A 16,258-nucleotide genomic window follows, 5' to 3' on the forward strand; every position below is an offset into this window, starting at 1 on the left:
GGGGATCGCCTTCCTTATAGTTTGTGATCTGAGAGACTTCAAGTGTGTACTTCGACCGGCTCCATAGTAGGACATTTGGTACATTTGCCATTCATTTGCCTCAAATCCTCAGAAGCCTCAAATCCTCAGAAGCGAAAAGTGTCAGATTGCTGGTAGACAAAAATGCTGGAGAAACTCAGCGGGTGAGGCAGCATCAATGGAACGAAGGAAATAAGCAACGTTTCGGGTCGAAACCCTTCAACACTTGAACAGGGATACAAGCCTGACTTCAAAACATCATTACTTTCAGAACTACATTTGGACCTGGTTAGAAAATTTGAACTAGAAGCAGGCGAAACACAGCTTTTGTCACTTTTACTATAATCAGTCTCTTGTACGTTATTCTTGTTACATTCCTCAACTTGTTTAGAAAAGAAAGAAGTTAACGTTGTTTGCATAGAAGCCATAGGGTTGTTAGTGTGAAAAATTAACTTTAGTTAATTTACGGAGTGGCACGGACAACTACAGATATAGCCTTACTAATGCGACTGAGTCAGAGCCGACAGCAGGGCCTGCAATGCTTAGCAGTGTTGCTAAGCTGTAGTTATAAAAGTACCAGAATTTACTGAAAGCAAATACGTTTTTTTGCATTTTAGCCACCTATATTGGAACCAACTCAGCCAAGTAATCAAGTATTAAAAAAAGGATGTCTAATGGACTATTGCTAAAGCCACAAATATCGCAGAATATTAGTATCAAAAGCAGTAGGTTGGCAACTCTGCCTTGTACTGTTTCTCTCGCAGAAATGATTGGACAGGAAGTGTACGTGTCGATACTCACAATATCCTCACACGTGGGGTATGACATGGTTAGTAGATCAATACAAATCCTGTGTAGCTTTTAAATATATAGGAAGTTAAAGAAGGTTGAATCTTCACATAAATTATTATCTTATCTACCACCAACTTCTCTTCCGTAAAATCCCCTTTATTTAATATGCGGCCACTGTTAAATTCCCCGCTAGTTAAAATTCCCCAATGTTTATTTAGCCTTTTTTTTTTACAGTGGTGCCGGAGCAGTGCTCCGGTGAGCTCCGGCAGTACTCCACCCCTGTTTATATGTATATTAAATCATGCCAGGCATGGACAGGGTAGACAGTCAGAACCTTTTTTCCAGGATGAAAATATCAAAGACTTCAGGTCTTAGCTTTAAGCTGAGAGGGGCAAAGATTAAAGCAGATGTGCGGGGCAAATTTATTTCAGGCACAGGGTGGTGAGTGCCTGGTACGTGCCGCCAGGGGTGGTGGTGGAGGCAGATACTATAGTGGCATTTTTGGATAGGCACATGGATATGCAGGGAATGGAGGGACATGGATTATACGTGTAGGCAATAAGGGTTGGTTTTGGCATTTTGTTCGGCACAGACATTGTGGGCTGATGGGCCGATTCCTGTGCCATACTGTTGTATGAGTACTGATGCATAGTTACCTGAAAGTGCTGTCACAATTGGATGAAATAGTGAAGAAGGGTTTTTGGCACATTGGCCTTCATTGCTCATTGGTACTGAGTATAGAACTTGGGATGTTATGTTACAGTTGTACAAGACATTGATGAGGCTGCATTTGGAGTATTTTGTTCAGTTTTGGTCACTCTGCTATAAGAAAGATGTCATTAAGCTGGAAAGAGTGCAGAGAAGATTTACGAGGGTGTTGACATGACTTGAGAACCCGAGGGAGGGGAGAGGTTAAGCAGACTAGGACAAATGACATTTATTGTCACAGATAGAGTGAATGAACAGGATCTTTTACCCAGGGTCCGGCAATCAAGAACCAGAGGACATGAATTCAAGATGAGAGGGGAATAGGAGGCTGAGGAACTACTTTTTCACACAAAAGTCAGTGTGTGTATGGAATGAGTTGCCATTGGAGGACGGTGATGCAGGTACCATAACAACATTTGAAAGACATTTGGACAGGTACTTAGATAGGGAAGTTTTAGAGAGATATGGGCCAAAAGCAGGCAGGTGGGACTAGCTTAGATGGGGCATCTTAGTCTACCCACAACGCTATGAGTGAAGAATTGCCCCTCAGATTCCCAGTAAACCTATCTCCCCTCACCTTAAACCTATGTCCTCTGGTTCGTGATTCCCCTACTCTGGGGGGGGGGGGGGGGGGGGGGGGGGGAAGACTCTGTATATTCACCCAATCTAATCCCCAAGATGATTTTGTACATCTCTATAAGATCACCCCTCATCCTCCTGTGCTCCAGGGAATATGGTCCGAGCCTGCTCAATCCATCTCAGGCCCTCGAGTCCTGGCGATATTCTCGTAAATCGTATGATTGGACACTGAAGGGTGAGCAGTCGGACTCCAGAGTCATGCAGGAGGAGGGGGAGATAAAAAGCTGTAGACACTAGTGGGTGTCAACATCCGTGCAATGATAATTGGTGAGAAACAGCTGGTTTACACCTATCCCTTTTCTCCAGAGATGCTGCCCGAGCCGCTGAGTGACTCCAGCACTTTGTGTGTGTGTGTGTGTTCTGTGGAAGCCAGCGTCTGCTGTTCCTTCCTACATTTCACACCGCTGGGCTGTTCAGTTCAGTGCACCCTGCTCCCAGCGTGCAGCGCAGACACAGCAAGTTAGCGGGGAGGCGCTGCCCGCACTGAAACTTCCGCAGCTGCCGGGGGCCAGGAGCCGGAGCCGGAGCCGGAGCGGCGGCGGGACAGCGGAGGTCCCAGCGGGGAGAGGAGACACCCGTCTACCCGCCCGCCCCATTACCGACATGACCAACACCTCAGCAAACTGGTCCTGCCAAGGCGACGAGCGGCCACACACCGACAACCTGGCCGAACTCGAGTGAGTCCTAGCTCCGATTCTGACTCTGAGTCGCTTCTCTGTCCCGGCCACTTCTCTTGGTTATCACTGTTCTTTGATTCCCAGCACCGGCCGATTTTGTGCACATCTCAGGCGCAGAGTTACAGGTTGCTGATCTGGGGGAAAGTTACAGACACTTGCAGCATGATTATTGCAGGTTGTTTAAAACGTATTCATTGAACGTTTATTGAAAATGACTGCAAATTTACAGGAAAAATATTGAAAAATCGTTGAAAATTGCAGTATTTTTATAGCAAATTATTGAAACCATGGAAAATTATTGCCTATTTATTGAAACAGTGAAAAACCATTAGAAGAATTATATATTTATTGAAAAATATTGGCACATGATTTCATATTTACTGAATTTGTTGAAAGATTATTGCATATTTTGAAATGTTATTCTACATTTATTGTGTTTTGAAAGTTTATTGCATATTTATTGAAAGTTTTCTGCATTTTTCTGACTTTCTACACTGTTTTGTGTTTTGGGAGAAATTTAAGAGGGACCTCAAGGGTTAACTTTTTTCACTCCGAGGTAGCCGTGCGTGGAATGAACAGCCAGAGGAAGCTACAGTTGCACTTACGATTTTTAAAACAAATTTGGACAAAAGATAAGAAGGGCCATGACCTGAAACGTCACCCATTCCTTCTCTCCAGAGATGCTGCCTGTCCTGCTGAGTTGCTCCAGCATTTTGTGTCTACCTATAGATAAGAAGGGGTTTTGAGGGATGTGGTCCAAATGCAGGCAAGTGGGACTAACCGAGTGCACCATATTGGCTCGTATGGACAAGATGGGCCGAAGGGCCTGTCTCCGTGCCATCCAGCTCTATGGCTCTATTGATTGCCCTCATGAAATAGTTGGCTGTGTTTGTAGCCCTGTTGATGTTTACACGCCAGTCCTGTAAAACCATTCTACCCGCTGTTGAAATTGTGCCCAGTGAACCGGAACAGTAATAGCTCTCTTGGTACCTTCCTCAAATCATCTGACATGCGGAAGTGCAGCGACTTTGATTTAAGAAGTGGAAAAACCCCCCCAAACCATCTGTTGAACAGCATCTCGGGTCATAGAATCCTGGTGGCTGGGCCCCAACCAACGACACGCGGCCAGGAATGGTGTTTAGTTTTAGTTTAGTCGAGGTTAAGTTTAAGGTCATAGGTTATAGGGGCAGAATTAGGCCATTCGGCTCAAGTCTACTCCACCATTCAATCATGGGTGATCTATGCTCCAGATAGCTTGGTCTCCACAGCAATCTGCAGCAATTAATGCCACAGATTCATCAGCCTGTGGCTAAAGAAATTCCTTCTTATCTCCTTTCTAAAGGTACGTTTAGTTAAGAGATACAGCGTGGAAACAGGCCTCTCGACCCACCGACCATAGATCACCCATTCACACTAGTTCTATGCTACATACTAGGGACAATTGACAGAAGCCAATTAACCTGCAAACCCACACGTGTTTATAAATTCATTAGTCACAGAAGCAGAATTAGGCCATTTAACCCATCAAGTCTGTTTCCATGCTGTATGACAATGACAATAGACAATAGGTGCAGGAGTAGGCCATTCGGCCCTTCGAGCCAGCACCGCCATTTAATATGATCATGGCTGATCATCCCCAATCAGTACCCCGTTCCTGCCTTCTCCCCATATCCCCTGACTCCGCTATTTTTAAGAGCCCTATCTAGCTCTCTCTTGAAAGCATCCAGAGAACCTGCCTCCACCTCTAAGACAGAGAATTCAACTGACTCACCACTGTGAGAAAAGTGTTTCCTCGTCTCTGTTCTAAATGGCTTACTCCTTATTCTTAAACTGTGGCCCCTGGTTCCACCAACATCGGGAACATGTTTCCTGCCTCTAGCGTGTCCAAGCCCTTAACAATCTTATATGTTTCAATGAGATACCCTCTCATCCTTCTAAACTCCAGAGTGTACAAGCCCAGCTGCTCCATTCTCTCAGCATATGACAGTCCCGCCATCCAGGGAATTAACCTTGTAAACCGACGCTGCACTCCCTCAATAGCAAGAATATCCTTCCTCAAATTAGGGGATCAAACCTGCACACAATACTCCAGGTGTGGTCTCACTAGGGCTCTGTACAACTGCAGAAGGACCTCTTTGCTCCTATATTCGATTCCTCTTGTTATAAAGGACAACATGCCATTTGATTTCTTCATTGCCTGCTGTACCTGTATGCTGTACCTGTACCTGACATCATAGCTGCCTCCACCACCATCCTTGGCAGTATGTTGCTGGCACCCACCAGCCTCTGTGTAAAAAAACATCTTGCCCTGCACATGTCCTTTAAACTTTGCCCCTCTCACCTTAACGCTATGCCCTCTGGTCTTTGATATTCGTAAATTCATAAGTCGTAGGGGCAGAATTGGGCCATTTGGCCCATCGAGGTCTATTCTGCCGTTCAATAATGGCTGACCTCTTTTTCTTTCTCAACCCCATTCTCCTGCCTACTCTCCATGACCTTGACATCCTTACTAATCAAGAATCTGTCAATCTCTGCTTTAAAATTACCCAATGACTTGTCCTCCACTATGGTTTGTGGCAATTAATTCCACAGCTTCATCACTCACAAAGAAATCTCGCTCATCTCCTTTCTAAAGGTGCGTCCTTTATTTATTAGGCTGTGCCCTGTGTTCCGACTTAAAACGTCACCTTTTCCTTTTCTCCAGAAATGCTGCCTGACCTGCTGTTACTCCAGCACTTTGTGTCTATCTTCGTTATAAACCAGCATCTACAGTTCCTTCCTACACACTTGATTGTGCACACTTGTACACACTTGTTTGGCATGATTGTTTGTCGTATGATTTTCCTGGATAGCATGTAAAACAGTGTAGATGGGGCATGCTGGTCAGCATGGGCAAGTTGCACCAAAGGCCCTCTTTCCACGAAGTATGACTATAATTCTATAACTGTATTTCCTAATTCCTTTAGTGACTGAGCATTAAATATATGACATTATTTTGGTTTTGTCATCCCATTAAATCCTTTCACCATAGTTGTGAGAGGTTGCATTTTGGGAAGTCAAACTAGGGCAGGGCCACAGTAAACAGCAGGGCCCTGGACTGTGGTAGAGAGCTGAGGGATTTAGGAGTTGTTCGTGATGTGTATATAAATGGCTTGGATGTAAATGTACACGGGTTGGTTAATAGTTTGCAGATGACACCAAGATATGCTGGAGTCATGGACAGTGAGGAAGAAGATACAGCTGGATATAGATCAGCTACAGAAATGGGCGGAAAAATGGCAGATAGGGTTTAATCCAAGCAATTGTGAGGTATTGCACTTTGGGAGGTGCAATGTTTTTTTATTTTTTATTTTTTTTATTTATTAGAAGCAAATGTACAAGAATAAAACAATCGTCATATAAAATTATACAGTTAACGTACAGCTTCAATTTTAACTTTTTAACTTTAAAATAGAGGAAAAGAAAAGAGAAAGAACAAGGGAGATAAAAAGTGAGAGGTGCAAAGATAAGACCCCTAGACGACCAAAGTAGTGTAGCCAAGATAAGACCCCTAGACGACCAAAGTAGTGTAGCCAGAGTGAATGAAAGAAAGAAAGAAAAGGAAAAAAAAAAGAACAAAAAGAAAAAGAGAGAAAGATGGTGATATACCTGCCTCTTGTGCCCCCCCCCCACCCACCTCACCCAACCCATAGTTGGATTTAAATCCAAAGTTGTGTTGCGCCATACTATCCTTGTAAGAATTCGGTGAAGGGTGTCCATGTCTTGAAAAAATGATCTGCTTTTTCAGACAAGACAAGTCTAAGATTTTCAAGTTGTAGTGTCTCGGACATGTTTGTAATCCACATCTTAACAATAGGGACTGATGTGCGTTTCCAAAATTTAAGTATTAGTTTTTTTGCCGTTATCAGGCCATAATTAAGGAAACGTCTTTGAAATAATGTTAGCGCAGAAACAGGCTTCTGACAGACATGCCTAGAGTAATCAATTCAATGTCGGGGTCCAATTTTATTTTAAGTATTTTAGAAAAAATTTCAAAAATTCCAGAAATTATGTAACTTTATACAAGAGGCAAAGGAATGCATTATACTTGCTTCCTGAAGGAGACATTTATCACAAATAGGAGAAACATTTGGGAAGATTTTATTCAGTTTAGACTTTGAATAATAGAGTCTGTGCAGTATTTTAAATTGTATTAGCGAATGCCTAACGTTAAGAGAACAGTTGTGTATGTATAGAAGACTTTCCTCCCATCTTTCTTTTAAAATTGTTAGGCCGAGTTCATCTTCCCAAGCTCGTCTAATTACTTCCGACGATGGGGATTGTATATTTAAAAGGGTATTATAAAGGTATGATATTAACTTGTTTGAATCCGAGTTTCTATTCATACATTCGTCTAGTGTGTCTGGGACCATATATTGATAGTCTTGGGTATATGATTTCAGATAGGGAGGTGCAATGTTAGGGGAAAATATTCAATTAATGGCATGACCCTTCACAGCATTGATGTTCACCGTGGTCTTGGGGTCCTGAAGAGGCAACACAAGTAGATAGCGTGGTAACAAAGGCATATGCTCTGCTTGCCTTCGTAGGTCAAGACATTTAGTGTAAGAGTCAGGACGTCATGATGCTACTTTATAGAACCAGGGTTAGGCTGCATTTGGGGTATTGTGTGCAGCCCCAATACAGGAAGGATGTTGAGGCTTTGCAAAAGGTGCAGAGGGGGTTGTAGAGGCTGAACAGACTTGGATAGTTTTCTCGGAAAGTTATACAGTTATAATCCCCTTTATTTAATATGCGGCCACTGTTAAATTCCCGCTAGTTAAAATTCCCCAATGTTTATTTAGCCTTTTTTTTTTTACAGTGGTGCCGGAGCAGTGCTCCAGTGAGCTCCGGCAGTACTCCACCCCTGTTTATATGTATATTAAATCATGCCAGGCATGGACAGGGTAGACAGTCAGAATCTTTTTCCCAGGATGAAAATATCAAAGACTTCAGGGCTTAGCTTTAAGCTGAGAGGGGTAAAGATTAAAGCAGATGTGAGGGGCAAATTCATTTCATGCACAGGGTGGTGAGTGCCTGGTACGTGCCGCCAGCGTGGTGGTGGAGGCAGATACTATAGTGGCATTTTGGATAGGAACATGGATATGCAGGAATGGAGGGACATGGATTATACGTGTAGGCAATAAAGGTTGGTTTTTGGCATTTTGTTCGGCACAGACATTGTGGGCTGATGGGCCGATTCCTGTGCCATACTGTTGTATGAGTACTGATGCATAGTTGCCTGAAAGTGCTGTCACAATTGGATGGAATAGTGAAGAAGGGTTTTTGGCACATTGGCCTTCATTGCTCATTGGTACTGAGTATAGAACTTGGGATGTTATGTTACAGTTGTACAAGACATTGACGAGGCTGCATTTGGTGTATTTTGTTCGGTTTGGTCACTCTGCTATAAGAAGGATGTCATTAAGCTGGAAAGAGTGCAGAGAAGATTTACGAGGGTTGCCAAGACTTGGGAGCCTGAGGAAGAGGTTGAGCAGACTAGGACTTTATTCCTTGAAGCACAGAAGGCTGAGGGGTGATCTTATAGAAGTGCATAAAATCAGAAGGGGAACAGATAGGGTGAATGAACAGAATCTTTTACACAGGGTACAGCAATCAAGAACCAGAGGTCATGAATTCAAGGTGAGAGGGGAAAGACTTAATAGGAGGCTGAGGAACAACTTTTTCACAAAAAGTCAGTGGGTGTATGGAACGAGCTGCCAGAGAAGGATGTTGAGGCAGGTACCATAACAACATTTGAAAGACATTTGGACAGGTACTTAGATAGGGAAGTTTTAGAGAGATATGGGCCAAAAGCAAGGTAGTGGGACTAGCTTAGATGGGGCATCTTAGTGTACCCACAACGCTATGAGTGAAGAATTGCCCTTCAGATTCCCAGTAAACCTTTCTCCCCTCACCTTAAATCTATGTCCTCTGGTTCTTGATCCCCTACTCTGGAGGGAAAAAGACCATGTATATTCACCCAATCTAATCCCCAAGATGATTTTGTACATCTCTACAAGATCACCCTCGTCCTCCTGCGCCTCAGGGAATACGGTCCGAGCCTGCTCAATCCATCTCAGGCCCTCGAGTCCTGGCGATATTCTCGTAAATCGTATGATTCGAAACTGACGGGTGAGCAGTCGGACTCCTGAGTCATGCAGGAGGAGGGGGGAGATAAAAAACTGTAGACACTAGTGAGTGTGAACATCCGTGCAATGATATTGGTGAGAAACAGCTGGAGGATGTGTCAGTGCAGCGTGTCTCATGTTGCTTATTTTACTTTCAAAAATAAACTATTGAGAATAAATAATATATACATAACACAAAATCATGCAAAAATACATTCGTAGTGTTATATATTCAATATTGCTGGTGCTACACCCAGTATTATCCACACATACATCATTGCTACCCTTTATGCTTTAGACAGAAGACATACTTTAGACTTAAGATGGCGGTCACGGTGGCACAGTGGTAGAGTTGCTGCCTTACGGCAAAATGCAGCGCCAGAGACCCGGGTTCGAACCCGACTACGGGTGCTGTCTGTATGGAGTTTGTACCTTCTCCCCGTGATCTTCGTGGGTTGTCTCCGAGATCTTCGGTTTCCTCCCACACTCCAAAGACGTACAGGTTTGTAAGTTAATTGGCTTGATAAAAATGTAAAATTGTACTGCCCTGCCGACGACAAAATTCAGAAGGTTCAGAAGGTAAGACATACAGCGTGGATCTGGCCCTTCGGGCCACCGTTTCTGTGCCGACCAGCAGATCACCCAGTACACTGGTTCTATCGTTCACACTAGGGACAATTTACGGAAGCCAATTAACTTACAATCCCGCACGTCTTTGGAAAGTGGGAGGGAACAGAGCACCAGAGGAAACCCAAGTGGTCACAGGGAGAACGTGCAAACTCTGTGCAGACAGCACCCATGATTATGATCGAACCTGGGTCTCTGGCGCTGTAAGATAGCAACTCTACTGCTAGCACCACTACTGTGCTGCGCAGCCAGAAATGTCAAGGTTCTGTCATTTCCTAGGGTTAGAAATAATCAATACTAGAGGGCATAGCTTTAAGGTGAGAGGGCAAGGTTTAGAGGTGATGTGCAGGGTAAGTATTTTACAAGAGGGTTGGAGAGTGTCTGGAACTGTTGCCAGGAGTGGTGATGGGGGCAGATACGATAGTGGCGTTTAAGCAGACATTTAGATAGTTACAAGGATATGAAGGGATATGTATATATGCAGGGAGTAGAGAATTGGCGTGGGCATTATTTTTAGCACAGACATTGTGGGCCAAAGAGCCTGTTTCCTGTGTTGTACTGTTCTACATTCTATGTTTTTCTTTGTTCTATTCCGGTCCTATTTGGTGTCCACACTCTCATTCCTGCAAAAAACTCTTCATGTGTCAAGAGCAAGGTCTAATAAAATATACTGCAGATGTCGGTTTATACCAAAATAGACACAAAGTGCTGGAGTAACTCAGTGGGTCAGGCAGCATCTCTGAAGAACATGTTTAGTGATGTTTGGTCGGGACCCATCTTCAGACTGATTGTAGGGAAGGGGAACAGGAAGAAAGAAAAGACCAGGACAAATTTTAAAAAGAGTCAAAATCTCCACTTGAGGAAAGAGATAAACTGTGAACAGCAGCAGAAGTCGTGGTCTTGTCTGAAATTTATGTTTTAGTTTAGAGATTCAATGTGGAAACGGGCCCTTCGGCCCACCAAGTCCATGCCAATCAGCGCCCCCCATCAGCGGAACTATCCACTTCCTGCACACTAGGGACAATTTACAATTTTACCAAGCCAATTAGCCTACAAACCTGTACATCTTGGAGTGTGGTAGGAAACAGGAATCTCGGAGGAAAACCCGTGTGGTCACGAGGAGAACGTGCCAAACTCCATACAGACAGCACCCTTAGTCAGGATCAAACCAGGGTCTCTGGTGTTGTGAGGCAGCAACTCTACCACTTCATCACAGTTGTTGGGACCTCTCATCAAAATCTCATCTTTCCGACCGGCCGGGGCTGGGTGAGTCGGGACAGCTTGTCCCTGGACCAGCAAGGCTTAGGGAGCTGCATTTTGGGAAGTCACTGACCTTCACTGTGAATGGTTGGGTTCTGGAGAGTGTTGTGGAGCAGAGGGAATCCTTGAGTCAGCATTCCAGAACAATCCAGGAAGTCCCAACTTGCTTTCCGCAAGGAATCGGAGCAGGAGTAGACTATTCCGCCCCTCCATCCTGACCCCCCCCCCCCCCCATTCAAGATGATCATGGCTGATCTGACCCAGGCCTCTCGGCTCGATTATAATCATGTGTTGTCTTTCCGATGACTGGTTAGCATGCAACAAAAAGCTTTCACTGTACCAGGGTGCACGTGACAATAAACAAAACTAAACTAAAGATTTATGAGTGACTATCAGACATGAGTGGTTCCAGATTCGGAAACCCTAACATATGTTACAGCAGAATCAGGAACTAATGGGCACAGATTTAAGGTGGGAGAGAGGGGAACCCAAGGGCAACCTTTTCACACACAGGGTGGTGGGTTATGGAAAAGCTGTCAGAGGAGGTAATTGAATTTTGTAGCAACATTTAAAAGACATTTGGCCAGGTACATGGATAGGAAAAGTTTAGAAGGATAAGGTCAAATGCAGGCAAATGGGACTAGTTTAAATGGGGCGGCGTGGATGAATTGGGCCAAAGGTCTGTTTCCGTGCTGTACATCTCTATGGCTTTTCACCTCGACACGTGTGCGGCATTGGACTTAGTCAATGGAACTGATGCGCTACAATGCTGTATATTCTTAATTCTGTATCTTCCCTTTGCTCTACCTATTATACGAGTTTGACGCTTGTATTTACGTATAATATATGATTGATTGGATACGCATGCATTACATAAGTTTTTCAATGAACTCAGTACATATGACAATAACACACCTAGGACTTTATTCCTTGGTGCGCAGAAGGATGAGGGGTGAATCTTATAGAGGTGTACAAAATCATGAGAGGAATAGATTGGGTAAAAGCAGTCTTCTTGCCCAGAGTTGAGAACCAGAGGACATAGGTGTAAGGTGAAGGGGAAAAGATTTAATAGGAACCTGCGGGATAACATTTTTACACAGAGGGTGGTGGATGTATGGAACGAGCTAACGGAAGAGGTAGTTGAGCCAGGTACTATCATAATATTTAAGAGACATTGGACAGGTACAAGAATAGGAAAAGTTTAGGGTTGGGATATGGACCAACGCAGGCAAGTGGGACTATTGTAAATGGGGCAGCATGGACGTGTTGGGCCGAAGGTCTATTTCCGTGCTGTGTGGCTCTTTTACCTCATGACCATTGTGACATTAGACTTTGTCTATGGAACTTGGTGCACTACAATTCTGAGAACTATATTCTGCACTCTGCATCTTCCCCTTTGCTCTACCAATTGTACTTGAGTTTGACTTGATTGTATTTATGTATAGTATTATCTGATTTGAATACAAAGCTTTTCACTGTACACGTGACAATAATAAACCTAAACATATGGCCCTAATAGATTATCTGTCAGACTTCTCTCTGGTATGTTGCCTTTCCTGATAATTGCACCTTACAGTTTCATCATAATCCTCCCAAACAATATTTGCCGATTTGCTGGACCCCTCTCTAAACCTCAAAGGATAAAAATATCTTTTGATTGTTGCAAAAAATTTACCTCGTAAACGGGAAGATTTCTTGCAATGATCTGGCGTGAGGCTGGTGTGAGTCGGCTGTGAATTCCCCCGAGGTTGCAGTTAGAGCAGGAGCCGCAGTGACAGTGTGGAAAAGATGCTTATTCATCGATGTGTCAGTCGGCCTCTCAGGAGCAGAAGAAGGAACTAACACACAGCTGACAGGAGTAAACAATGATTCAATAGAGCAGCTCAACGATAGACAGATAATCTATCTTTCGAAATCTTGGCATTTCCAACGTGAAACCCGCGATGACTCTGAGAATAACGTCAGGAGAGGAATAGATTACCCAGGGTGGGGGAATCATGAGCTAGAGGGCATAGATTTAAGGCGAGAGGGGAAAGATTTGATAGGATCCTGATGGGCAACCTTTTCCCTTTATTCCTCGGAGACGAAAGGACTGCAGATACTGAATCCTTCAGCAAAACATAAAGTGCGGGAGGAACTCAGTGGGTCGATCAACATCTATTCCACCTTGTGATTTTATACACCTCTATAAGATCACCCCTCAATCTTCTGATAAGGAATGAGAAGCAGATGGGGGTTGTATAGGGGAAAAAAAGACACAAAGTGTAGGCGTAACTCAGCGGGTCAAGCAGCCTCTCTGGGGAACATGGATAAGTGGCGTTTCAGGAACATGGATAAGTGGCGTTTCAGGTTGAGGTCTGGAGCTTGTATAGGTATGATGCAGGGAAAAATTATCTTTAAAATGAAGATGACAACTCACACATAACGGGGATGGGATTCTTCTGTCATGAATGTAATCGGGGTAATGATAAGCCACAGATGATGGGAGCTGGTTGAGAATGAGCTTGTTGTGAGCAGGTCTGTGAGTGGAGGAATGAGGCGGCAACTGGAATGTTCTTCTATGTCCAAATAACCTTTTTATTATCAAGTTCAAGTACAGTGAGGTACAGGACAATAAACATTTTGCTTGCAGCAGCATCACAGACACTTAGACTCAAAAACACACACAAATACATGAATTGTAAACAAGATATAATAATAATTATAATTTGACGGGCATCTTATTGGCATGAACTACCAGCACGGTTGCACAGCTGCCTTACAGTAGCAATGTTACAAAATTTTGAGATTTTAAAAATCAAGTCTGTAATTTATCCCATCAGATAAAGCATAAAAATAAGTTTAATTTGACACCTAATTCACTTTCATATCTCAAGTATTTAAAAAGTTATGGCCATTTTCATACTGGGAAATGAGCATCTTGTTCCCTATTGATTTTCTATGGACATAACAAAAAAGCTGTGATCGTGAACAGTCAAAAGCCCATAACTTTTTTTAAAAATTAAGAGAACTGAATGAAATTTTCAGTTATCATAGATTGAAGCATTCTGAAACAAATATAAAATAATCTTACTTGGATGACCTGAAATTAAAGCATATAATTAGTTAGTTACCTAATTGTAGCTAATTTCAGACTTCAATTACTAGATCTAAACATCTATCCATTTCTTAATAAATGATTAACATTTTTAAATAGCCTAAATGTCAAATAATATTCACAAATAATTCACAATAAAACATGATTTTTAAATCTCATTTACATTAATTTATAGGCCAAATGGAAGGAATTAGTGTTTAATTGCTGTAAATAAATGCCCATTTAAATCAGCTTTCCAGTGGGTCCCTGTGGAACGCGCTGGTTTAGAACGTTCACATTGCGGTAGATTTGTGCCCCAAATGCCGAGAAAAATACTGCGCGATATAATGGGCCCAAATTGAGCTACTCGCAATATTAAACTTTGTATAAATGGATCTTTAGAAGCCCTTTTTAATGTAAAAATATACAACCTAACTTCTGCTATTTGCTTTATGAGACCCTGCGGTTGCTGGCGGTCGCGGGTTTAGAGATTGATTTTTAAACTACTATAACTATTATTCAAGGCCTTTAAACCTAATAATAACTTTTGCGACGGGGTCTTCCAGCGATTTTTCGTTAATAATTAACTAGGCTGAACATTTTCGATTGGAACAGCTTAGAGAAAATCGCGTTTTAAACCCGCCCCCTCTAAACGGCGCCAAAATCGCGCACACCCTCAGCAGCAGATCTTCAACGACGCTTCAGGTAGGCTTTGCAACATACCTACTTACAGCGCCAGAGACCCGGGTTCAATCCTATGTTCGGGTGCGTCTGTACGGAGGTTATACGTTCTCCCCGTGACCTGCATGGGTTTTCTCTGGGTGCTCCGGTTTCCTCCCACACTCCAAAGATGTACAGGTTTGTAGGTTAACTGGTTTCAGTAAAATTGTCTCGAGTGTGTGTCAGATAGTGTTGGGGTGCAGGGATCGCTGGTTGGTGTTGAAGGGCCTGTTTCCGTGCTGTATCTCTAAATTAAACTAAGTTAAAAAGAAAGAAGACTCTGCAAAGACATAATTAGAAAAAAAAACAAGTCGATGATAGTGCAAGAGGTGCGTTCCGTTGCCGAGGTTTAGGATTAGGGTTGTGCGGGTCGGTTCAAGAACTTGATGGTTGTCGGAAAGTAGCTGTTCCTGATCCTGGTGGTGTGGGACTTCAGGCTTCTGTACCTCCTGCCCTACGGTAACAGTGAGAAGAGGGAAGATGGTGGGGATCCTTGATGATAGATGCCGCCTTCTTGAGACAGCTCCTGGCACAGATGCTTCCGATGGTGGGGAGGGCTGTGCCTGTGACAGACTGGGCTGAGTCCACCAGTCTCTGCAGCCTCTTGCGCTCCTGTGCGCTGGATTTGCTGTACCTGGCTGTGATGTAAGCAGTCTGAGAAACATCACCTGGGCAAGGATGAGTTCAAGCCAACAAAGTCAAGGTCCATGGTGCTGAAAAGGGAAGGTGACTGACAAATCCCACTTCTTACTATCCGGAACTGCCACTGCCATTCCCTCCATCACTGAGTAACCTGTCAAGTGTTTGGGGAAGCTTTTTGACGCAACTCTGAAAGACTCTGCCGCCTTTCAAAAGTCCATCGAAGCCTGGCTCACCAAAGTCGATAAGTCAGGTCTGCCAGGCAGATTCAAGGCCTGGATCTATCAGCATTCCATCCTGCCCCGAGTCCTGTGGCCTCTGCTGGTTTTACGCTGTTCCATTGACCACAGTTGAGTCCCTCGAAAGGAAGATCAGGGGCTTTCTCCGCAGGTGGCATGGCCTTCCCGCAGCCTCAACAGTGCAGCACTGTATGGGACCAGTAACATCTTGCAGCTCCCATTCAGTGGCCTCACGGAAGAGTTTATGGTGGCACGAACAAGCGAAGCTCTGCAGTACAGGGATTCCAGGGACCAGAAGGTGTCATCGGCTGGCATCGAGGTGAGAACAGGGAGGAAATGGAGGCAGAGGAAAGCAGTGGAGGTGGCAGAGTCACGCCTAAGGCAAAAGGCATTGGTGGGAGTCAGGGCAACTGGCAGAGCGGGTTTGGGATACTTCCCTTAAGACACCGGTTGGCAAAGCCCGGGGCAAGGAGAGACACCATCTAATCCAGGAAGAGAGGTCAGGCAGGGGTGGAGGAAGAGCGGTGTGAGCAGGACAGTGGGGCTCAGGCAAGCAGGGAGCGTGGACACGGTGGGAGAGCAAACCACAGCGCAGGATTACTGGTCAAACATCATGCAGGCAGATTCCAGCGCGTCCGGTTCCTTGCCAGCTGTCTCGATGCCCTACCACGCCAGCAAACCTCCACGACTGGG

At 44.1% G+C, this 16,258-nt stretch overlaps 1 protein-coding gene across 1 annotated transcript in view; it reads left to right on the top strand.

Annotated features, from left to right (window-relative positions):
• Positions 1 to 2,612: 2,612 nt before the first annotated feature.
• Positions 2,613 to 16,258, top strand: part of dapp1 (dual adaptor of phosphotyrosine and 3-phosphoinositides 1) — a 105,657-nt gene continuing 92,011 nt past the window's right edge. Inside the window, exon 1 of the mRNA XM_033022860.1 lies at positions 2,613 to 2,834. Within this exon, the coding sequence (XP_032878751.1) occupies positions 2,761 to 2,834 (74 nt within the window). The 5' untranslated portion in view covers positions 2,613 to 2,760. The remainder of the gene's footprint in view (positions 2,835 to 16,258) is intronic.

Source organism: Amblyraja radiata, chromosome 1 (genome assembly GCF_010909765.2).
Source record: "Amblyraja radiata isolate CabotCenter1 chromosome 1, sAmbRad1.1.pri, whole genome shotgun sequence".
NCBI classification, from domain to species: Eukaryota; Metazoa; Chordata; class Chondrichthyes; order Rajiformes; family Rajidae; genus Amblyraja; species Amblyraja radiata.